Source organism: Coregonus clupeaformis, chromosome 37, assembly GCF_020615455.1.
Source record: "Coregonus clupeaformis isolate EN_2021a chromosome 37, ASM2061545v1, whole genome shotgun sequence".
Taxonomy (NCBI): domain Eukaryota; kingdom Metazoa; phylum Chordata; class Actinopteri; order Salmoniformes; family Salmonidae; genus Coregonus; species Coregonus clupeaformis.
Genome location: NC_059228.1, coordinates 10,103,317 through 10,128,587, shown reverse-complemented (window position 1 = coordinate 10,128,587; position 25,271 = coordinate 10,103,317). Strand labels below are relative to the sequence as shown.

Genomic DNA, 25,271 nt, shown 5'->3' with positions numbered 1-25,271 from the left:
GCACTTATTAAATCCACTTCAATCAGTGTAGATAAAGGGTAGGAGACAGGTTAAAGAAGGATTTTTAGGCCTCGAGACAATTGAGACATGGATTGTGTATGTGTGCCATTCAGAGGGTGAATGGGCAAGACACAAGATTTATGTGCCTTTGAACGGAGTATGGTAGTAAGTGCCAGGCACACCGGTTTGTGTCAACTGCAACGTGGCTGGGTTTACAACTCAATATTAGGAAGGTGTTCCTAATGTTTGGTATACTCAGTGTATACGGAGTTAACAAATGAGAGTTTATGTTTGTATGCTAAATAACTAAAATGTAAATGTATGGTCTTCCACAGGGATGGCAGTTCCTGGCTCTGTGTGTGGGTCTCTTTCTGCCCCAGCACCCCTTCCTTTGGCTGCTGCAGGTACACCTTAAGAAGCATGGAGACTCAAGGTGAGCACACACACACTCACACACGCACGCATGCAAATTGTCCCTAGTCTGACTTCCTAGTCGCTCATTTGCTAACCCAACCTTGTATTTACCTGCAATTTGACTGTACTTTCCCCTGTGTGTCTCTCTCAGAACAGAGGTGGGTAAATACGCCATCTACTGTCAGAGGTCGGTAGAGAGGACCCAGCAAAAGGGTGAGCGTCAGGCCCGGGCGTCCCGTATGGAGATCCTGTCTATCCTTCTCAGGAACCCATACCACCACTCACTGCCCTTCAGTGTACCTGTTCACTTCCTCAACAACACATACCAGGTACAACACATACTCTCTCTACCAGTTAGTGTGCACAGGGAGAGAGACGCACACACGTGTGCATGCTAGGGTTTTAAAGCTACAGGTAATTTACCAAAGTGAACAGAATCTTCTGTAATTTTGGTAATTAACAGGTAATATATGGCAATCTATGGTAAATTTGGTAATTTATACTTAAATTACTTTTTTACTTTTTAACTCTGCAACTCTTTCAACTATTTACTTTTTTCACAACTGCCACCAGTTTGGTGCCAAAACATTTACAACAAAGAAATATTGACATAGTAAAATATATATATATATATTTCATGCCTAAACCCTCATATTAAACACCAATGGTATTCACTAAATCATCTTATTTGATTATTTTATATATTCTACATGCTGTGGGCCAGAGATAATTACAGACACCTGTGATAATCTGAATTACCCAAAAAGGCCACTAGATGTCATCTGATAATAAAACAAAAGTTTCCAGTAATATACCCTCCCTTTGCAACCACAAAGGTGCATGCACACACACACACACACACACACACACATTGACGGTGTATTTTGCCCCATCCAGGTAGTGGGCTTTGATGCCTCTACCACAGTGGAGGAGTTTCAGTGCAGACTGAACCAGGACACAGGCATGAGGAAAACTGGTCAATCAGGCTTCAGCCTCTACACGGACGACCCTACTGGACGAGAGCTGGAGCACTGTCTACAGGGGGGCATCAAGGTTAGACTGAATAGCTGACATCATACAGACATGGCCACATTCACAGAATCAACACACAAATACTGGAAAGTATTTTTCCCCACTCAAAAAATGTGGACAATATCTGCTGTCTTTATTGGAAAAGCACTTAAAGGGCATTTCAACCTCATATTCATTATCTCTAGCACTATACAAGTGTCTACATATGTAAAAATGGCACGTTTATATGATCTGTGGTTAAAAAGATCAGATTAAAGGTCCTATAAAATGCTTCTCTGTGATTTTCAAAACCTGCAACGAATTTCTAGCCAGAGGAAGGGTATTTTCTTGCTCATCGGGTAGAACTTATTAACTTAATATTTGTTTGTACAAATCGTAAAAATGTGCAGTTTTCACATACAGTGGGGGAAAAAAGTATTTAGTCAGCCACCAATTGTGCAAGTTCTCCCACTTAAAAAGATGAGAGAGGCCTGTAATTTTCATCATAGGTACACGTCAACTATGACAGACAAATTGAGAAAAGAAAATCCAGAAAATCACATTGTAGGATTTTTAATGAATTTATTTGCAAATTATGGTGGAAAATAAGTATTTGGTCACCTACAAACAAGCAAGATTTCTGGCTCTCACAGACCTGTAACTTATTCTTTAAGAGGCTCCTCTGTCCTCCACTCGTTACCTGTATTAATGGCACCTGTTTGAACTTGTTATCAGTATAAAAGACACCTGTCCACAACCTCAAACAGTCACACTCCAAACTCCACTATGGCCAAGACCAAAGAGCTGTGGGAGCAATTATTAGGAAATGGAAGACATACAAGACCACTGATAATCTCCCTCGATCTGGGGCTCCACGCAAGATCTCACCCCGTGGGGTCAAAATGATCACAAGAACGGTGAGCAAAAATCCCAGAACCACACGTGGGGACCTAGTGAATGACCTGTCGAGAGCTGGGACCAAAGTAACAAAGCCTACCATCAGTAACACACTACGCCGCCAGGGACTCAAATCCTGCAGTGCCAGACATGTCCCCCTGCTTAAGCCAGTACATGTCCAGGCCCGTCTGAAGTTTGCTAGAGTGCATTTGGATGATCCAGAAGAGGATTGGGAGAATGTCATATGGTCAGATGAAACCAAAATATAACTTTTTGGTAAAAACTCAACTCGTCATGTTTGGAGGACAAAGAATGCTGAGTTGCATCCAAAGAACACCATACCTACTGTGAAGCATGGGGGTGGAAACATCATGCTTTGGGACTGTTTTTCTGCAAAGGGACCAGGACGACTGATCCTTGTAAAGGAAAGAATGAATGGGGCCATGTATTGTGAGATTTTGAGTGAAAACCTCCTTCCATCAGCAAGGGCATTGAAGATGAAACGTGGCTGGGTCTTTCAGCATGACAATGATCCCAAACACACCGCCCGGGCAACGAAGGAGTGGCTTCGTAAGAAGCATTTCAAGGTCCTGGAGTGGCCTAGCCAGTCTCCAGATCTCAACCCCATAGAAAATCTTTGGAGGGAGTTGAAAGTCTGCGTTGCCCAGCGACAGCCCCAAAACATCACTGCTCTAGAGGAGAACTGCATGGAGGAATGGGCCAAAATACCAGCAACAGTTTGTGAAAACCTTGTGAAGACTTACAGAAAACGTTTGACCTGTGTCATTGCCAACAAAGGGTATATAACAAAGTATTGAGAAACTTTTGTTATTGACCAAATACTTATTTTCCACCATAATTTGCAAATAAATTCATTAAAAATCCTACAATGTGATTTTCTGGATTTTTTTTTCTCATTTTGTCTGTCATAGTTGACGTGTACCTATGATGAAAATTACAGGCCTCTCTCATCTTTTTAAGTGGGAGAACTTGCACAATTGGTGGCTGACTAAATACTTTTTTCCCCCACTGTATGTAGACACTGGTATTGTGCTGGAGAAATTGTGAGGATTTGCCTTTTAAGGGTTCTTTATTATTTTTTTCAACAAAGCCTTTGTCAAATCTGAAGTCTTTGTCACAAAAGATGCATGTCTTCCTTTCTCACAGATCTGTGACATCATCTCCAAATGGGAGCAGGCCTCCAAGGAGCAGCACACGGGCAAGTCTGAGAACACCAGAACTTTCCGGCTCACCTACAAGAACAGGTAGATTTTACACTTTACTTTCACTTACTGTGTGTATGTAGAGATCTCATTCACCACTAGTTAACCCCTTAACACTCTGTCTGTGTTTGGGTCTGTGTCTGGGTGTGTGTGTGCGTGCGTGTGTGTCTCTGTCTGTCTGTGTGCAGGCTGTACTTCTCTCCTCAGGTGCGAGGTGAGTCAGAGAGAGAGAGGCTGCTCCTGGCCTATCAGACGAACGAGGCCATCATAGCAGGACACTTCCCTGTCAACAAGGAGCTGGCTCTTGAGATGTCTGCCCTGCTAGCCCAGGTCTGTGACGTCCATATACAGTGGCTTGCGAAGGTATTCACCCCCCTTGGCATTTTTCCTATTTTGTTGCCTTACAACCTGGAATTAAAATTGGTTTTTTTGAGGTTTGTATCATTTGATTTACACAACATTCCTACCACTTTGAAGATGCAAAATATTTTTTCTTGTGAAACAAACAAGAAATAAGACAAAAAAAACAGAAAACTTCAGCGTGCATAACTATTCACCCCACCAAAGTCAATACTTTGTAGAGCCACCTTTTGCAGCAATTACAGCTGCAAGTCTCTTGGGGTATGTCTCGATAAGCTTGGCACATCTAGTCACTGGGATTGTTGCCCATTCTTCAAGAAAAAACTGCTCCAGCTCCTTGAAGTTGGATGGGTTCCGCTGGTGTACAGCAATCTTTAAGTCATACCACAGATTCTCAATTGGATTGAGGTCTGGGCTTTGACTAGGCCATTCCAAGACATTTCAATGTTTCCCCTTAAGCCACTCAAGTGTTGCTTTAGCAGTAGGCTTAGGGTGAACCTCCGTCCCAATCTCAAATCTCTGGAAGACTGAAACAGGTTTCCCTCAAGAATTTCCCTGTATTTAGCGCCATCCACCATTCCTTCAATTCTGACCAGTTTCCCAGTCCCTGCCGATGAAAAACATCCCCACAGCATGATGCTGCCACCACTATGCTTCGCTGTGGGGATGGTGTTCTCGGGATGATGAGAGGTGTTGGGTTTGCGCCAGACATAGCGTTTTCCTTGATGGCCAAAAAGCTCAATTTTAGTCTCATCTGACCAGAGTACCTTCTTCCATATGTTTGGGGAGTCTCCCACATGCATTTTGACGAACACCAAACGTGTTTGCTTATTTATTTCTTTAAGCAATGGCTTTTTTCTGGCCACTCTTCCGTAAAGCCCAGTGTATGGCTTAAAGTGGTCATATGGACAGATACTCCAATCTCCACTGTGGAGCTTTGCAGCTCCTTCAGGGTTATCTGGTATCTTTGTTGCCTCTCTGATTAATGCCCTCCTTGCCTGGTACGTGAGTTCTGGTGGGCGGCCCTCTCTTGGCAGGTTTGTTGTGGAGCCATATTCTTTCCATTTTTTAATAATGGAATTAATGGTGCTCCGTGGGATGTTCAAAGTTTTTTATAACCCAACCCTGATCTGTACTTCTCCACAACTTTGTCCCTGACCTGTTTGGAGAGCTCCTTGGTCTTCATGGTGCTGCTTGCTTGGTGGTGCCCCTTGCTTAGTGGTGTTGCAGACTCTGGGGCCTTTCAGAACAGGTGTATATATACTGAGATCATGTGACAGATCATGTGACACTTAGATTGCACACAGGTGGACTTTATTTAACTAATTATGTGACTTCTGAAGGTAATTGGTTGCACCAGATCTTATAAGGGGCTTCATAGCAAAGGGGGTGAATACGTATGCACGCAGCACTTTTCCGTTATTAATTTTTTTAAATTTTTTGAAACAAGTTATTTTTTTCATTTCACTTCACCAATTTGGACTATTTTGTATATGTCCATTACATGAAATCCCCCCAAAAATCCATTTAAATTACAGGTTGTAATGCAACAAAGTAGGAAAAACGCAAAAGTGGATGAATACTTTTGCAAGGCACTGTACCTACTGTATATAATCCCATAAATTTTACCCATCATTGGTGTATTTTCTCTCTCCTCACTGTCTGCCCATTGTAAATGACATATCATCTCTAAAACAGTTTATTCTGCCTTTGTCTATGTGTTGAATGGGGAATTTGCAATTGTATTGAATGCCATTGCAGTACCCCAAGCCTGGGTGTGAGCAGTTTGCCAACTTGTCATTGTCTCACCTTGTTTTGAAAGTCAACAGTGTATTCAGAGTTGTTAAATATAGGAAGGTTTAATTGGAACCAAAAGAGTTTACCTGTCAGTAGTGGATATTAGATGGTATCGCAGTGTAAAGACTAGAGTCTCCTTTGTAAATGTTAATGTAATTGTTTCTGGTCTCAGGTGGAGTTTGGAGATTTTGAGCGTCCGTTCTCCACCCCAGCCAGCCCCAACTCAGCCCAGACCAAGTCTAACCAGACCCTGAAACAGGTACTGGAGAGGTTCTACCCAAAACACTACCGCAGGACATCCACTGAGGAACAACTCAGGTAAGCTGCTAGAATGTGTTCTATTATACAGACCTGGGTTCAAAAACTTTTGGCTGGACTTGATTGACGCAATGGAATCAATAGAATAGTTGTAAAAGTGCAAAACCCACCCATCTGGCACTCAGGGCAGGCTAAAGCAAACGCTAAAAGTATTTGAAAGATTTCAAATAATATTTGGACCTAGGTCTGCTATTATTTCCTTCTTTACCCAAGTTTCACACACCTCTCGAGGGGAAATTATATTCTCTCTTAGTCTGACTCCCATACTTTCAGTTATTTATTAATCCCCCTCACACACACTCTGTCATTTATAAACTACCCTCTCCCACCCCCCAGGCAACTGCGCCAGCGTCTGTCCACCCGATGGGCATCACTCAGGGGTCGAAGTTCATCCGAGTGTGTACGCATCTACCTGACTGTGGCCAGGAAGTGGCCCTTCTTCGGGGCCAAGCTGTTTGAAGCGGAGGTGCGTGTGTTTATTTACTGGACAAAGACCAAAAATACTTCCGCATACACAGTTACCTATTGAACATTTACCTATTTGTTGACATTTCGTACTACATCATCATTGACCACACTGAGCATTGGGTTTTTCTATTCCCTGCACCACACAGACACACAATGTGGTGGTGCGCACGTTAATATTGCCTCTTATAGATACAAAGAACACGACAGAAATGTCTGTGTGTTGTGTGTGTGTGTGTGCTGGCAGAAAATGAAATCCATACATAACCCAGTTAGACAATATACTTCAGGTACACACTTAGCCTTACAAGGTACAAGTTAGCCTTTATGAAGCCATGATTAGTCAGCAGTGTGTTTTATCTTCCAATGTCATAGATATGTATTCCTTGCATTGAATGACGATGTTAACCACCTGTCACTCTTTCTCTGTGCTCTCCCCTGATTTGTCTCTCTGTCCCTGTGATCATTCAGTCCATCACGCCCTCTCCAGAGCAGGGTGCCCGCCTGTGGCTGGCAGTGCACGAGGATGGCATCAGCGTGCTGGAGCACAACTCCATTGTAAGCATTTCTATTTCTATCTTTTCCAGCAAAGTATATATTCATCTTTGGGTTTATGCATGGTTTCCTGTGGTTTCCTGCTCTCTACTCACTACACCCATCACTCTCCATGTTCCCCTTTACTGTGTAGAAACTGCTGGTGTCCCACCCTTATAAGAGCCTGGTGACGTTTGGAGGCTGCAGGCAGGACTTTATGCTGGTGGTAGGCCAGAGCATTGGCAGTAATGCTACCAAAGACAAGCCCACAGATAAACACCTGTTCACTATGGCCACCTCCAAGGTTAGTGTGTGGGACACACAAGACATAGACAAGCACACTCTCCCTATCTCTCACTTTCTCACTCACTCACTCCCTTGTGCGCTTTCACTCTCCTACTCTCTCTCTCAACAGCCATTTCCGATTTCAGAGGCTCAGGTTAACTATGTGTAGGTAGATTTGCACTTATGTAAAGAGGTGAAGAGGTCCTGTTTTGTTTTGCAGATCAGGGAGATTACCCTTCTCATCTCCAGCTACATCAACAGTGCCCATCAACAGAAAGCCGCCACCCACCACCTCTCTGCCCCTGCCTTACTGGTGGCTCAGCCTGTCAATCTCAAGAGCAAAGAGCTAAGGAGTAAATCACCACCAGCAGCGGGCAGACCTAGCAAGGCACCTACTCTCCTGTGATCGCCCTTCTATAAGCTGCAAGTACAGCTACATACATTTACTGTATATCAGGCCAGGGGATCAGCAGAGTACATGGAATCAGGGTTGTGTTAAGTAGGTACGAAATGGAGTGAAACAGGGAGGTACGATCTTAACCTGTCCAATAAGAAACAACCATTTTCTTTTCCCATTTTGAACTGTATGTTACTTGTTTCTTATGCGCGTTGTCCTGTTCATGCTGTATGTCATTCCCAAATACTAGCTTATACTGTATGTTTTAGGTATTTATTTTGATATGCCATACATTTATATAAATGTAGAATGCATCTTTCAATTGTCATTATTGTACAAATATTTAAATAAACGCCATTGGCAAACTGACACCCTTGGAGTTGTGGTTCAGACAGGCATTTGGAATCCCCACAGAGACGGTCCAGGGTTAACCGACTGCCTGCAGCCATTTAAAGCAGTGTTCAAATCAAATCAAATTGTATTGGTCACATACACGTGTTTAGCAGATGTTATTGCGGGTGTAGCGAAATGCTTGTTCTTCTAGCTCCGACAGTGCAGTAATATCTAACACGTAATATCTAAGAATTTCACAACATATACCCAATACACACAAATCTAAGTAAGGAATTCATTAAGAATATATACATACAGTGGGGAAAAAAAGTATTTAGTCAGCCACCAATTGTGCAAGTTCTCCCACTTAAAAAGATGAGAGAGGCCTGTAATTTTCATCATAGGTACAAGTCAACTATGACAGACAAATTGAGGAAAAAAAATCCAGAAAATCACATTGTAGGATTTTTAATGAATTTATTTGCAAATGATGGTGGAAAATAAGTATTTGGTCACCTACAAACAAGCAAGATTTCTGGCTCTCACAGACCTGTAACTTCTTCTTTAAGAGGCTCCTCTGTCCTCCACTCATTACCTGTATTAATGGCACCTGTTTGAACTTGTTATCAGTATAAAAGACACCTGTCCACAACCTCAAACAGTCACACTCCAAACTCCACTATGGCCAAGACCAAAGAGCTGTCAAAGGACACCAGAAACAGAATTGTAGACTTGCACCAGGCTGGGAAGACTGAATCTGCGATAGGTAAGCAGCTTGGTTTGAAGAAATCAACTGTGGGAGCAATTATTAGGAAATGGAAGACATACAAGACCACTGATAATCTCCCTCGATCTGGGGCTCCACGCAAGATCTCACCCCGTGGGGTCAAAATGATCACAAGAACGGTGAGCAAAAATCCCAGAACCACACGGGGGGACCTAGTGAATGACCTGCAGAGAGCTGGGACCAAAGTAACAAAGCCTACCATCAGTAACACACTACGCCGCCAGGGACTCAAATCCTGCAGTGCGAGACGTGTCCCCCTGCTTAAGCCAGTACATGTCCAGGCCCGTCTGGAGTTTGCTAGAGTGCATTTGGATGATCCAGAAGAGGATTGGGAGAATGCCATATGGTCAGATGAAACCAAAATATAACTTTTTGGTAAAAACTCAACTTGTCGTGTTTGGAGGACAAAGAATGCTGAGTTGCACCATACCTACTGTGAAGCATGGGGGTGGAAACATCATGCTTTGGGGCTGTTTTTCTGCAAAGGGACCAGGACGACTGATCCGTGTAAAGGAAAGAATGAATGGGGCCATGTATCGTGAGATTTTGAGTGAAAACCTCCTTCCATCAGCAAGGGCATTGAAGATGAAACGTGCCTGGGTCTTTCAGCATGACAATGTTCCCAAACACACCGCCCGGGCAACAAAGGAGTGGCTTCGTAAGAAGCATTTCAAGGTCCTGGAGTGGCCTAGCCAGTCTCCAGATCTCAACCCCATAGAAAATCTTTGGAGGGAGTTGATAGTCCGTGTTGCCCAGCGACTGCCCCAAAACATCACTGCTCTAGAGGAGATCTGCATGGAGGAATGGGCCAAAATACCAGCAACAGTGTGTGAAAACCTTGTGAAGACTTACAGAAAACGTTTGACCTGTGTCATTGCCAACAAAGGGTATATAACAAAGTATTGAGAAACTTTTGTTATTGACCAAATACTTATTTTCCACCATAATTTGCAAATAAATTCATAAAAAATCCTATTATGTGATTTTCTGGAATTTTATTTCTCATTTTGTCTGTCATAGTTGACGTGTACCTATGATGAAAATTACAGGCCTCTCTCATCTTTTTAAGTGGGAGAACTTGCACAATTGGTGGCTGACTAAATACTTTTTTCCCCCACTGTATATGGACGAGTGATGTCAGAGCGGCATGGACTAAGATACAGTACAATAGTATAGACTACAGTACACATATGAGATGAGTAATGCAAGATATGTAAACATTATTATAGTGGCTAATGTTCCATTTCTTAAAGTGTCCAGTGATTTCTAGTCTATGTCTATAGGCAGCAGCCGCTAATGTGCTAGTGATGGCTGTTTAACAGTCTGATGGCCTTGAGATAGAAGCTGTTTTTCAGTCTCTCAGTCCCAGCTTTGATGCACCTGTACTGACCTCGCCTTCTGGATGATAGCGGGGTGAACAGGCAGTGGCTCGGGTGGTTGAGGTCCTTGATTATCTTTTTGACCTTCCTGTGACATCGGGTGCTGTAGGTGTCCTGGAGGGCGGGTAGTTTGCCCCCGGTAATGCGTTGGGCAGACCGCACCACCCTCTGGAGAGCCTTGCGGTTGCGGGCGGTGCAGTTGCCGTACCAGGCGGTGATACAGCCCGACAGGATGCTCTCAATTGTGCCTCTGTAAAAGTTTGTGAGGGTTGTAGGTGCCAAGCCAAATTTATTTAGCCTCCTGAGGTTGAAGAGGCTCTGTTGCGCCTTCTTCACCACAATGTCTGTGTGGGTGGTCCATTTCAGTTTGTCAGTGATGTATACGCCAAGGAACTTGAAGCTTTCCACCTTCTCCACTGTGGTCCCATCGATGTGGATAGGGGGGTGCACCCTCTGCTGTTTCCTGAAGTCCACGATCATCTCCTTTGTTTTGTTGACGTTGAGTGAGAGGTTATTTTCCTGGCACCACACTCCCAGAGCCCTCACCTCCTCCCTGTAGGCTGTCTCGTCATTGTTGGTAATCAAGCCTACTACTGTTGTGTCATCTGTAAACTTGATGATTGAGTTGGAGGCGTGCTTGGCCACGCAGTCATGGGTGAACAGGGAGTACAGGAGTGGGCTGAGCACGCACCCTTGTGGGGCCCCAGTGTTTAGGATCAGCGAAGTGGAGGTGTTGTTTCCTACCTTCACTACCTGGGGGCGGCCCGTCAGGAAGTCCAGGACCCAGTTGCACAGGGCGGGGTTCAGACCCAAGGCCTCAAGCTTAATGATGAGCTTGGAGGGTACTATGGTGTTGAATGCTGAGCCATAGTCAATGAACAGCATTCTCACATAGGTATTCCTCTTGTCCAGATGGGATTGTTCAGCGCAAACAGTGTAATTATCCTATTAAAACAGACTGATTTTAAAAATATCTATTACAGAATATACAGTATCTCCAAGTAGTATCGACAGTTGTTCCTCCCCCTACCTGCCCTCCTGTCACCTGATAGGCTGTTCTGTGGCTGATGCTGTGGAGCTTTCAGTAGGGCCTTTCGGGAACTGACACCCTCATTCCAGGAACAGAGGAGTGGGGGGAAGGGGGATATATGACACCAAAACCTGTCTAAACTAGTTAGAGGCACTTTGTGTTGCTTAGGAGAGGAGGAAAACAGTGAGAGAGAAGGAAGAAGAGTTTGAATGGGAAACGGGCAAAGCAATTTGTAATGACTATTGAAAATGGCAATAATTTATTAATTGATAAGGCTATTTTTGTATATTTGTGTAGTATTTTAGTTATTGTTTAAAGGAGTAAGAGAAACTCCAGTGAGAAAGAAAGTCCTTTGTCATTGTCATGTACCAAATGTATGATTATAATGGTTTTACAGACAGGTGTCCAATTCATTGGTTCATCGATGTTTAACACTTATGACACTGACACATCCAAAGATTGTACTTACTCGTAGCCATACTGCTAGTAAAAGAAGAATCTCCAGAACCAAACATCAAACCCAACAATGTGAGTAAGCTGAGACAAGTTATCTCAAATAAAGACATACTTTAGAAAGCCCCCACAAAACGTATCAATGACCCCATGACAGTAAGGTTTATAAAGACCAGTCATTCAGTGGCATTTCTAACAGAGTATCACAGGTACTGAACGTGTGACACATATGGTGTAGAGACCAGAGGTGACCACACCCTACTGAGCCTCTTCACCTGGGGAGAATAACAAAACTGTCTCTAAATGTAAACAAAGTCAGTGGGTTGTGGGAAAAAAAACATAGTTCGCTATTCTACTGGATTGACTGACATACTCAGGACTTGTGGGTAGTAGGATCAGAAAGAAAAATAAGGCAACTATAGAGAGAGATGGAAGCAATTTCCACATAACATGGATTAACAGTTCTATTTGGCAACATATCCAAATACACACCCAGAATATTAGTTTGTACAGTGTTCAAACAGGTTATCTAAAGTATACAATGTGTGTAAACTGTAAACATTCTCAGTGGTTCGCTGCTCTGGCACCCCAATGGTGGAACAAGCTCCCTCACGACGCCAGAACAGCGGAGTCACTCACCACCTTCCGGAGACACTTGAAACCTCACCTCTTTAAGGAATACCTGGGATAGGATAAAGTAATCCTTCTACCCCCCCTTACCCCACCCCACCCAAAAAAAATTAAATAAACATATTGTAAAGTGGTTATCCCACTGGCTATAAGGTGAATGCACCAATTTGTAAGTCGCTCTGGATAAGAGCGTCTGCTAAATGACGTAAATGTAAATGTAATACGCTGCCTGAGCTCAGCTGGGATCAAGTCAGAGGTGTTTAAATGGACATGGCTGAGTTTCAGTAAAGTGCCATGTTTACAACTCACTGTCACTCAAGACCAATACTAGCCATACAATTATGTTTAGGGGTGACAATTTGTACATATACTGAACAAAAATATATGCAACATGCAACAATTTCAAAGATTTTAGTGAGTTACAGTTCATCTGAGGAAATCAGTCAATTGAAATAAATGCATTAGGCCCTAATCTATGGATTTCACGACTGGGAATACAGATATGCATCTGTTGGTCACAGATACCTTAAAAGAAATGGGCCTCAGGATCTCGTCATGTTATATCTGTGTATTCAAATTGCCATCGATAAAGTGCAATTGCGTTCGTTGTCTGTAGCGTGTCTGCCCATACCATAACTCCACCGCCACTATGGGGCACTCTGTTCACATCAGCAAACCGCTCGCCCACACGACGCCATAAACATGGTCTGCGGTTGTGAGGCTGGTTGGACTTATTGCCAAATTCTCTAAAACGATGGTTGATTATGGTAGAGAAATGAACATTCAATTCTCTGGCAACAGCTTTGGTGGACATTCATGCAGGCAGCATGCCAACTGCATGCTCCCTCAAAACTTGAGACATCTGTGGCATTGTGTTGTGTGACAAAACTACACATTTTAGAGGCCTTTTGTCCCCAGTACAAGGTGCACCTGTGTAATGATCATGTTGTTTAATCAGCGTCTTGATACCCCATGTGTCAGGTGGAGGGATTGTGGTCCTGTGTTGCGCAGTTGGTAGAGCATGGTGCTTGCAATGCCAGGGTTGTGGGTTCGATTCCCACGGGGGACCAATAAGGAGAAAAAAAAAAAGTATGAAAATGTATACACTCACTACTGTAAGTTGCTCTGGATATGAGTGTCTGCTAAATGATTCTAATGTGAATGTAATTATCTTGGCAATGGAGAAATGCTCATTAACAGGGATGGAAACAAATTTGAGAAAGCTTTGTGCTTATGGAACATTTCTGGGATCTTTTATTTCAGCTTATGAAAAACACTTTACATGTCTTTATGTATTTGGTTTGAGTATATTAGCCAGGCAGGCTAACCCAAAGAGACAACATACCACGCAAATTGTTCCCCTCCCCTCCATTGGTTTGATTGCCAGAGGAAGAGAAGTGAGAGGGATAATTGGGCCAAAAATCTGTCGTCTCCAGCAAGCAAGGAGTTTTTGTATGGAGGTCAATGAGTGTCGAATTAGTGTAAAAAATTAACATTTGTTTGATCAAATAGAAGTTCCGTAATGCTTAGCATACGTGTACTGATATAGGACACAACATCCCGGCAACTTTGAAAAGACTATCGGAGTTGTCGACATGGCTATGCATATTCATGATGTGGCTAGTAGCATAGTATCTCTCCACTGAATACAGGCAGCTAACACCCCTCATCGAATAGTCAAAGTATTAAAACAACGAGATGTATCCACCAATCCAAAGAGAGGAATAGGTGGGAGCTTGACAGCCCGCCATTCCACTCTGGACAACAAATCCCATTGCTAGGGTGGCGACATAGGCGTCTTCATTATATCAAAATCTGACTCACCACATCAATTTTCCATTGAGACACCTTACCAAAACTTCTACCTGGCTTAAATGCTGAACCTCTTGTTCTAGAGGAAAAATAAGAGTCAATTGACCAACATTTGTAAAAGAGCTAATAAATCAAGTATGAAGACACATTAAAATACACACTTTATTAAAAACAGAAAATCCATCAAAACGAAATGTATATGAAACTACACAATCTACAGCAGGGTTATTCAAACCTTACAAGGTCTGGAACCTGCTGGTTCTGTTCTACCTAATACTTAATTGCACGCACCTGGTGCCCCAGGTCTAAAAATCAGTCCCTGAAAAAAATAAAAGTTGAACTGGCTTCCATATCCAGAGTTGAGTTTGCAGGATCCACAGCATCCAAAACTCTTCTTTTAATCAACATTTTATTTGAAATCAGCGTAAGCAGCTGTACAGACATCAAGCTAAAAATTCTATCAACAGCTCATAAAAATGTTGTGCGGTAGTAACAGTGCCAAATAGAATATGACCAATCCTTTACAAGCGGCATCCCTCAGTAACAATATTAAAAACCGCACAATTGCAAACAGAATAAACAAGGTGTTAATATTTCAGCGTAGAACCGGCTCTGTGGTTAAGATGTCTACATGGCCTCCAGCTCTCTGGGCTGAAAGAGAAGCAACAAAACATTAGGCAACAGAGGGCAAGTGCTTTTTCAACACGCTAGTATGGTTATGATGATTGTCATTACTACAGTTTACACAGGGTTGCATTAATAAAACCATGACCACTTATCAACACGTTGCAAACACTTCCTTAATATGGTATTCAGTTAAATATATTGGAGCACTCACCTCTGCCTTGCTATACCTCTGCTCTCGCCTCCTCTTAAGGAAAAGGACCAGCAGTCCGGCGGCCACGGCCAGCATGACCACCACAATGACGGCGATGACTCCCCCGGTCAGCCTCTTCATGGTGAAGGTGGGGGCCTCCTCGTCTACATAGTACACCAAGATGTTCTCCATCTCCAGCTTCTGACCGTCCACACTGGGCTCAAACTTAGCCTGGTCCTTGAACAGGGGCAGCACCTTGACCTGGGAATAGTGACCATTTTTATTTTAACTGGGAAGTCCCATTGAGGTCAGAAGGCATCTTTCCCAAGAGAGACCTTGATCTTTGTTACTTTAGTGAAATTGCAAAGCAAGGAGAGAGGTCATGGCTTACGTCTTTCTCCATGTAGTAAGCCATACGAGACAGGTCGGCCTTGCGGTCTCCCTTCTCCTTCTGAACATCGACGACGATCAGGCGAGCCTTAGGGTCATACTGGACCTCCTTTACAAGGGTCTTGTCAAAGCTGTAACGGTTCTGGATGGCAGTTGCGACGGCACTGCATTAGGACAAAAGTTCAGTTAGTTATTTCATGCACGTGTCAACATTTGACGAGTATTATAATATTCAATTGACAAGATTCATTCTATAAAAAGAGACAACTACTTACTCCTGCAACTTAGCAGCATCCACGGCGTTGTTCACAGCCTTGTGCTTGAGCTCCAGGCGAACCCAACTGGAGGAGAGGGAGGGACAGGGGGGTAGATTAGATTTAAATACCTGGTACAATGGCCAAGTCATCAGAATTTAGATTAATCCTAGCAATCTTTGGCATCTCTACCCTCAGACCTTCACATCGCAACTTAATCATCTAGAACTTATGGTTCACACAACACGTGTACTTAGTCTGTACATCAAAGCCGAAAACACATCCGGCATGAATGATGGTAGCCCTTTATTCTAAAATGCATGATAGGAACTTACTAGGTCTCCACCAGCTTCTCACACCGAAGGCTCTTGTCTCCCTTGTCGGTCCTGCGCACGCCAGCACTGTTGACACACCAACACACCTCAGTGTTATTGCACTGCTTGGCCCGGAAGGCACCATTGGCATCACAGTCTGGGTCGTAGATGCCATCGTTGTCCACAAAGGCAGTATCGACTGGCTTTCCTCCGGTACGAGTAGACAGGCCATGCCTAGCACGGAACATCTCTGCCTTCATCAGGAAGCATTTGGGGATCACTGACAGGAGAGGAAGAATAAGTAGAATCATTCATAGCCAAAATAACACTGGATGAGAACAAGTGTCACCAGTCCCTGAAAATTATTTCAACCCATGAACACTGGCTGTAGTTGCAATATTTGAAACAAGTATGAAAAAAAAAAAATGCAGTCATCTCAATATCAAATTATTTCTGGTTAACAATTGTGTTCTATATACTTTTTTTTTTGTCAATAGACTAATAGCTTCTTAGCAAAGAGCAATTTCTCAAGTAGAATATAGCTAGAACGGTCTGAGTGGAAAACTGGGTTTAAAAAAAAAAAAAACTTCGGAGGTGGCAGGTGTGCTGAAGTTCGGAGCCCAAGGCTTGCACCGATGGTCAGGATAAGAATTAGTGACATTTTTGTAGAAAGTGGCCCCCTGCCTTTTGGCTGATCCATGTGGTTTAAGGGTGGGTGAAAATGGAGTTGGTACTGTGGACTATGAAGGTAACCTGAAGTGGTTTTGTGATAGTTTCTGCCGGTCAGAGGGAATGGGCACTCCGCACCACATGAATGGGGACAAGGGTTGTGACTTGTTTTGCTCTAAAGAGTAAAGGGTACAGTTGAAAGGAGTGATTAAAATGTAAAAGTGGACCAAACAAAGGAAGATTCCCGGTGTTTGGGATCCTCTGCGTTTGGAGCGAAGCAGACTGGGTGGCTTGAGTGATGAAACAGAAGTAATTGTCGGTTCTTTTGGGTCTTTGCCCGACAAAGTGACATTAGGATATTTCAGTTATCCCATACAAGGGATAACAGGGTGTGTTAACCTCTTAAGGAACAGACCCTTTGTCAATTTTCACCTAAAATGACACAAAGCTAACTGCCTGTAGCAAGGATATGCATATTCTTGATACCATTTGAAAAGGAAACACTTTGAAGTTTTTGGAAATGAAAGTAGGAGAATATAACACATTAGATCTGGTAAAAGATAATACAAAAATACATGCGTTTTCTATTCTTTGAAATGCAAGACAAAGGCCACAATATAAGATTGCAGTTTAGGCGCAATTTGGATTTTGACCACTAGATGGCAGCAGTGTGTGCAACGTTTCAGATTGATCCAGTGAAGCATTGCAATACTGGACTATTTTGTATCAAGTCTGCCGAATTGGTCAATTGATACATTTAAGTACATAACTATACAGAACATACAAAAATGAAAAATGTAAGTTTACACACTCCCAGGAATGTCATACATGATGGATCATTAGCTTATACACTAACTTTCACACATCTAGATGGCCGGGCGGGGTGGGTGTGGAGCCAGCGACAGCAAGGGTTCAAACTGCAGAACCCAGTTCCTACATTTGAATATAAAAATGGATTTTATCAAACAAAACTATGCTACATTTTATCTCTGGGACCCTCAGGATGACAAATCAGAGCAAGATTACTGAATGTTAGTACATTATTTACCTTCAGAGGTGAATGTATCAAACCAGTTGCCTTGATAAGTTTTTGTTGTGCACTCTCCTCAAACAATAGCATGGTATTTTCTCACTGTAATAGCAACTGTAAATTGGACAGTGCAGTTAGATTAACAACAATTTCAGCTTTCTGCCCATATAAGACATGTCTATGTCCTGGAAAGTTTGCTGTTACTAACAGTCATGCTAATCACATTGGCGCACGTTAGCTCAACCGTCCCGTATACGAGACACTGATCCCGTAGAGGTTAACATTAGCCTACAACATCTAACTACATATTGAACTTCCATCCTCTCTGCCATGGGCACAATGTGTGAATTTATGGTTGGATCAGGTCGTTGGCCTGAGCTGGACCAGACCGGTTTAAACAGTGGAATAGGGTGGTGGGTTTTTAACGAGTGTAGGGTATACCTCCCCCACCCCCTCTTTTCTCCACGCAAAGTATACAAGATTTATACCCCAGTCTAGTAGGTGGCGGTAATGCAAAATGTATTGGATGCCAGCCACCGTGAAACCTCATCGAAACTCAATCTCACCTACAGGCTGAATTTTCAGGCAGTCTTTTCAAACAGCTCTTAGAGGCATTATTATTTCCCCAATATTATTCCAACCTAGGTGTAGATATAGCAAAATATAAAGACAGGAAAATCATGATTGACTGTACCTTTAAAAGTTTCCCAAATAAGATTAATGTGGCCTGATATACACTGCTCAAAAAAATAAAAGGGACCACTAAAATAACATCCTAGATCTGAATGAATGAAATAATCTTATTAAATACTTCTTTACATAGTTGAATGTGCTGACAACAAAAATCATCAACCCATGGAGGTCTGGATTTGGAGTCACCCTCAAAATTAAAGTGGAAAACCACACTACAGGCTGATCCAACTTTGATGTAATGTCCTTAAAACAAGTCAAAATGAGGCTCAGTAGTGTGTGTGGCCTCCACGTGCCTGTATGACCTCCCTACAACGCCTGGGCATGCTCCTGATGAGGTGGCGGATGGTCTCCTGAGGGATCTCCTCCCAGACCTGGACTAAAGCATCCGCCAACTCCTGGACAGTCTGTGGTGCAACGTGGCGTTGGTGGATGGAGCGAGACATGATGTCACAGATGTGCTCAATTGGATTCAGGTCTGGGGAACGGGCGGGCCAGTCCATAGCATCAATGCCTTCCTCTTGCAGGAACTGCTGACACACTCCAGCCACATGAGGTCTAGCATTGTCTTGCATTAGGAGGAACCCAGGGCCAACCGCACCAGCATATGGTCTCACAAGGGGTCTGAGGATCTCATCTCGGAACCTAATGGCAGTCAGGCTACCTCCGGCGAGCACATGGAGGGCTGTGCGGCCCCCCAAAGAAATGCCACCCCACACCATGACTGACCCACCGCCAAACCGGTCATGCTGGAGGATGTTGCAGGCAGCAGAACGTTCTCCACGGCGTCTCCAGACTCGGTCACGTGCTCAGTGTGAACCTGCTTGCATTTGTGAAGAGCACAGGGCGCCAGTGGCGAATTTGCCAATCTTGGTGTTCTCTGGCAAATGCCAAACGTCCTGCACGGTGTTGGGCTGTAAGCACAACCCCCACCTGTGGACGTCGGGCCCTCATACCACCCTCATGGAGTCTGTTTCTGACCATTTGAGCAGACACATGCACATGTGGCCTGCTGGAGGTCATTTTGCAGGGCTCTGGCAGTGCTCCTCCTTGCACAAAGGCGGAGGTAGCAGTCCTGCTGCTGGGTTGTTGCCCTCCTACGGCCTCCTCCACGTCTCCTGATGTACTGGCCTGTCTCCTGGTAGCGCCTCCATGCTCTGGACACTACGCTGACAGACACAGCAAACCTTCTTGCCACAGCTCGCATTGATGTGCCATCCTGGATGAGCTGCACTACCTGAGCCACTTGTGTGGGTTGTAGACTCCGTCTCATGCTACCACTAGAGTGAAAGCAACGCCAGCATTCAAAAGTGACCAAAACATCAGCCAGGAAGCATAGGAACTGAGAAGTGGTCTGTGGTCACCACTTGCAAAACCAGTCCTTTATTGGGGGTGTCTTGCTAATTGCCTATAATTTCCACCTGTTGTCTATTCCATTTGCACAACAGCATGTGAAATGTATTGTCAATCAGTGTTGCTTCCTAAGTGGACTGTTTGATTTCACAGAAGTGTGATTGACTTGGAGTTACATTGTGTTGTTTAAGTGTTCCCTTTATTTTTTTGAGTAGTGTAGTAGAGGTACTTACATTTAGAGCAGTCCAGGTTTTGATTCTCACCAGTTCCCACCGTGACGCTACACTGGCAAGGAGTGCCACCACATGTAGCCCACTTAAAACTGTCACATATGCCTGTGAAAGACAAATTAAACCGGTCAAATCTACATGAGGCTAACAGGTGATGTAATTGACATATCTGCTAGAAATAACAATGCTATGTTTATTAGAGTGAAGGCAGTTAGAACAAGTCCCAAAGGAATTCCCATAGAGGGTGTAATTAAGCCTACCGGTAGAGAGCTCGTACTGGGCGTTGGTTACACAAAACAGACCTATTTCTCCCAACCCCCACTGTCCTTTGCGCACCGAAACTGGTGGTTTGACTATAACTAAAAGCATACAATTGCGTCATATACAATGTCATTGTAATATTTAGGCAAACGATGTTATACCAAAAAACTTGATTAGGCCTGGCTGTCTATATGTAGCGTTAGGCAGCGAACAACACTGAGGGCAATAAAACAATAAAATAAAGTTACCCACCCAATTTGTTATACATTTTAGCCAACAGCCTCCAACTAATCAAAATTGGCTAGAGATTAGGGCTACTTACACATTTCTATAGGTACTGATTCGAACACATTTGCCTTGTTAAAATGCCAATTTTAAAAGCAACTTACATTGATCTTGAGCTGATACACCCACTGCGAAAGTCGCAAGAAGAAGTGCAATCCAAATCTTCATAGTTGAATTTGAGAAAAACCTTGAAAACAAAGATGGAGTAAACACCTGAGCGACACAAGCTTCCTATTTTCCTCACAGTTACGGCTCGTCCAAGCAGTTGACACACTCCAATTATATCTTGTTCACCAAACGAACACTGGTATGTCTGCGTATCACCTATACAAACACTTAATGTAACATCTATTGCTATATGATTCTGTAGTTGAGAAGTGCTTGATTTATAAGAACGGTCAATCTCATGACGTCAACTAATTTAAACAATGAGGAGGGGTATTACCTGGCTCACCTTTTTTCCGTCTTAACCATATTAGGAAACAAGCTCTCGCTCTCTCTCTCTCTCTCCCCCTCGCTCTCTCCCTGTGTGTGTGTGTGTGTGTGTGTGTGTGTGTGTGTGAGAGAGAGAGAGAGAGAGAGAGAGAGAGAGAGAGGTGGAAACTGAGCTGCACTTCCTAACCTCCTGCCAAATGTATGACCATATTAGAGACACATATTTCCCTCAGATTACAGCGATCCACAAAGAATTCGAAAACAAACCCAATTTTGATAAACTCCCTTATCTACTGGGTGAAAAACCACAGTGTGCCATCACAGCTGCACGATTTGTGACCTGTTGCCACAAGAAAAGGGAAACCAGTGAAGAACAAACACCATTGTAAATACAACCCATATTTATGTTTATTTATTTTCCCATTTGTACTTTAACTATTTGCACATTGTTACAACACTGTATATATACATAATATGACATTTGAAATGTCTTTATTCTTTTGAAACTTCTGAGTGTAATGTTTACTGTTAATATTTATTGTTTATTTCACTTTTGTTTACTATCTACTTCACTTGCTTTGGCAATGTTAACACACGTTTCCCATGCCAATAAAGCCCTTAAATTGAATTGAAATTGAATTGAATTGAATTGAAATTGAATTGAGAGAGAGAGAGAGAGAGAGAGAGAGAGAGAGAGCGAGAGAGACAGAAAGCATGAGAGATAGAGCAAGAGACAGAGAACAACCTAATTTAGTAAATAGCACATTTTATATAATCTAACTAATGGCAATGAAAGATGAGATGAGAGGTAATCAGAATATGTAGGCTTTAATGGTAAGCTATTTTGAGAAAATAATCAACATTTGTAAAAAAAGGAGACAATTATTTTCCCTACAATTATTTTAACATTTACATTTTAGTCATTTAGCAGACGCTCTTATCCAGAGCGACTTACAGTTAGTGAGTGCATACATTTTCATACTGGCCCCCCGAGGGAATCGAACCCACAACCCTGGCGTTGCAAGCGCCATGCTCTACCAACTGAGCTACCAACATTGTACACATAAATATCAGTTATTACACAATAGACAAAAGTTATAGGAGTTAAATTGGGCAAAGAAAGTCTGCACAGATAAAATACATAGTATATCAATGACAGTTTATTTCAACCACATTGGAAGCAATCATGGAGATCCAAGTCCATCCATTTGAAGGCAATTGCACCTCAATTCCACTGGAGAACCCCTGCTGTTCTCTTCTAGACATACCTTGCAAAATACCAGCTGTACAATAAGTTTTCAAACTACAGGCTTCATTGTTGATATATATCATTAGATACAGTATCATTTGAACAACCCAGGTAAAGTTTTCACACAAAACTGAACCAAAGGTTGAAACAACACTGATCAGTTTTGCTGATGCACTGACTAAATTCTCCACAACTAATTTGTCTATGAGTCATATTTCTCAGATGCATCAGTAAAAGTGTGGAAAATTACAGTGAGGGAAAAAAGTATTTGATCCCCTGCTGATTTTGTACATTTGCCCACTGACAAAGACATGATCAGTCTATAATTTATATGGTAGGTTTATTTGAACAGTGAGAGACAGAATAACAACAACAAAATCCAGAAATACGCATGTCAAAAATGTTATAAATTGATTTGCATTTTAATGAGGGAAATAAGTATTTGACCCCTCTGCAAAACATGGCTTAGTACTTGGTGGAAAAACCCTTGTTGGCAATCACAGAGGTCAAACGTTTCTTGTAGTTGGCCACCAGGTTTGCACACATCTCAGGAGGGATTTTGTTCCACTCCTCTTTGCAGATCTTCTCCAAGTCATTAAGGTTTCGAGGCTGACGTTTGGCAACTCGAACCTTCAGCTCCCTCCACAGATTTTCTATGGGATTAAGGTCTGGAGACTGGCTAGGCCACTCCAGGACCTTAATGTGCTTCTTCTTGAGCCACTCCTTTGTTGCCTTGGCCGTGTGTTTTGGGTCATTGTCATGCTGGAATACCCATCCACGACCCATTTTCAATGACCTGGCTGAGGGAAGGAGGTTCTCACCCAAGATTTGACGGTACATGGCCCCGTCCATCGTCCCTTTGATGCGGTGAAGTTGTCCTGTCCCCTTAGCAGAAAAACACCCCCAAAGCATAATGTTTCCACCTCCATGTTTGACGTGTTCTTGGGGTCATAGTCAGCATTCCTCCTCCTCCAAACACGGCGAGTTGAGTTGATGCCAAAGAGCTCGATTTTGGTCTCATCTGACCCCAACACTTTCACCCAGTTCTCCTCTGAATCATTCAGATTGTTCATTGGCAAACTTCAGACGGGCCTGTATATGTGCTTTCTTGAGCAGAGGGACCTTGCGGGCGCTGCAGGATTTCAGTCCTTCACGGCGTAGTGTGTTACCAATTGATTTCTTGGTGACTGTGGTCCCAACTGCCTTGAGATCATTGACAAGATCCTCCCGTGTAGTTCTGTGCTGATTCCTCACCGTTCTCATGATCATTGCAACTCCACGAGGTGAGATCTTGCATGGAGCCCCAGGCCGAGGGAGATTGACAGTTATTTTGTGTTTCTTCCATTTGCGAATAATCGCACCAACTGTTGTCACCTTCTAATTAAGCTGCTTGGCGATGGTCTTGTAGCCCATTCCTGCCTTGTGTAGGTCTACAATCTTGTCCCTGACATCCTTGGAGAGCTCTTTGGTCTTGGCCATGGTGGAGAGTTTGGAATCTGATTGATTGAGTGCTTCTGTGGACAGGTGTCTTTTATACAGGTAACAAGCTGAGATTAGGAGCACTCCCTTTAAGAGTGTGCTCCTAATCTCAGCTCGTTACCTGTATAAAAGACACCTGGGAGCCAGAAATCTTTCTGATTGAGAGGGGGTCAAATACTTATTTCCCTCATTAAAATGCAAATCAATTTATAACATTTCTGACATGCGTTTTTCTGGATTTTTGTTGTTGTTATTCTGTCTCTCACTGTTCAAATAAACCTACCATTAATATTATAGACTGATCATTTCTTTGTCAGTGGGCAAACGTACAAAATCAGCAGGGGATCAAATACTTTTTTCCCTCACTGTATTTACTGATCCACCAGTGAAAAAATTTATTTCGATATTAAATAGAAATGTATTGTACAACATGACTAATCATAATATTTTTCTGAAATACGATAATTTAATCGATATATATTGATCAGACAATAAAAAATATCATATCAAAACACTGTATTCAAGTGATTGTTCCACCTGGGAATGGAACTGACAAACCAGACAGGTAGTTTCCCTTTAACTGGCCTTATCAACATAGTAGACTTACTTTATTACTTTACTACCTAGCATATATTATCTACCTGTAGCCTTTATTTCTTTATCTCACCACACAGCTGATTAGCAGGTCTACGAGTGAAGTACCTGCAATGTATCCACAAAGCTTCTCAGAGTAGGAGTGCTGATCTACGATCTGTCCTGATCTTATTCATTATGATCTAAAAGGCAAAACTAATCCTAAATCAGCACTCCTACTATTTGGACTCCTGAGGCTGTATTCACAAAGCATCTCAGATTAGGAGGGCTGATCTCAGATCTGTTTTGCCTGTAGACCTTTAATGAATAAGAAGAGAGACCTGATCCTAGAGCACCCCTACTCTGAAAACGCTTTGTGAATGTGGGCCCTGATTCCTAGAGGCACATTCTGTACAGTTTATGCAAAGGCCTTCCTCCTAGAAAACAATAAGCAATCATGATACATGTAGAATGGAACCCAAATGTAAAATGCCCACATCAGATAATTGTGAACTATTCTCAGCAGAATAACACTGTAAAACTATTTTAACACTTCTTTACAGATGAACCCATCCCGACCAGTGTTCCTTGTCTATTTGGCTCTATCCCTTTACAGTGAGGAGGACAAATGAATGCCTCAGGGGACTAGTCCAGTTATTGTGAGAGGAACAGAACATAATGAAAAATATGGGTGTTCCCCTTCTCAGAGGTTGAAGATGTCAGAGGGCTCTCAGGTATGGTAGATTGTTGTTTTGTGTCCCTCGAGGAGACAAGAGACAGGAGTGGAGTAACTGAACTGGCACACAGCCTGGGTAAGAAAGGAGGAGAGGACACAGAGAGAAGGAGAGACACACACCTTACAGCCGAGAGAAGCCTGCACTCTCAGCCCCAATGAAAGCCTCCTAGACTCTGAGAATATAGAAAAATATGTGGTGAGTAATTCTCTGTTATGATACCTGTAGCTGTAAATGTCCGATGGCCTTTTTGAGTCATATACATATATTTTTTTTTTTCTGTGACTTGTTGGTGCGCTCTGACTGACTTATAGACACATGAGGGTTTCTAAATGATACATTTTGGAAAGGTTCCTAATTGGTCGTTTCATACTTATGTTCTG

General features: G+C 42.9%; 2 protein-coding genes across 3 annotated transcripts in view; one reads left to right on the top strand and one right to left on the bottom strand.

The window, feature by feature from the left end:
• plekhh2 (pleckstrin homology domain containing, family H (with MyTH4 domain) member 2) overlaps positions 1-8,070 on the top strand; it is a 50,430-nt gene extending 42,360 nt beyond the window's left edge. For both annotated transcript variants that reach the window (XM_045211534.1, XM_045211533.1), the window contains exons 21-30: positions 336-433; positions 566-743; positions 1,312-1,467; positions 3,490-3,587; positions 3,734-3,875; positions 5,875-6,020; positions 6,357-6,486; positions 6,957-7,043; positions 7,174-7,323; positions 7,525-8,070. In XM_045211534.1, the coding sequence (XP_045067469.1) occupies positions 336-433; positions 566-743; positions 1,312-1,467; positions 3,490-3,587; positions 3,734-3,875; positions 5,875-6,020; positions 6,357-6,486; positions 6,957-7,043; positions 7,174-7,323; positions 7,525-7,710 (1,371 nt within the window). In that variant the 3' untranslated portion in view covers positions 7,711-8,070. The remainder of the gene's footprint in view (positions 1-335; positions 434-565; positions 744-1,311; positions 1,468-3,489; positions 3,588-3,733; positions 3,876-5,874; positions 6,021-6,356; positions 6,487-6,956; positions 7,044-7,173; positions 7,324-7,524) is intronic.
• Positions 8,071-14,273: 6,203 nt separating this feature from the next.
• LOC121553657 (tumor-associated calcium signal transducer 2) lies at positions 14,274-20,832 on the bottom strand. The gene is made up of 7 exons (XM_041866940.2): positions 20,523-20,832; positions 19,876-19,977; positions 15,922-16,180; positions 15,608-15,673; positions 15,334-15,496; positions 14,964-15,203; positions 14,274-14,776 (listed from the first exon to the last, which is right to left on the bottom strand). Exons 1-7 carry the CDS (start codon positions 20,584-20,586, stop codon positions 14,753-14,755), a joined length of 918 nt encoding a protein of 305 aa, XP_041722874.1. The 5' UTR covers positions 20,587-20,832; the 3' UTR covers positions 14,274-14,752.
• Between the last annotated feature and the right edge of the window lie 4,439 nt (positions 20,833-25,271).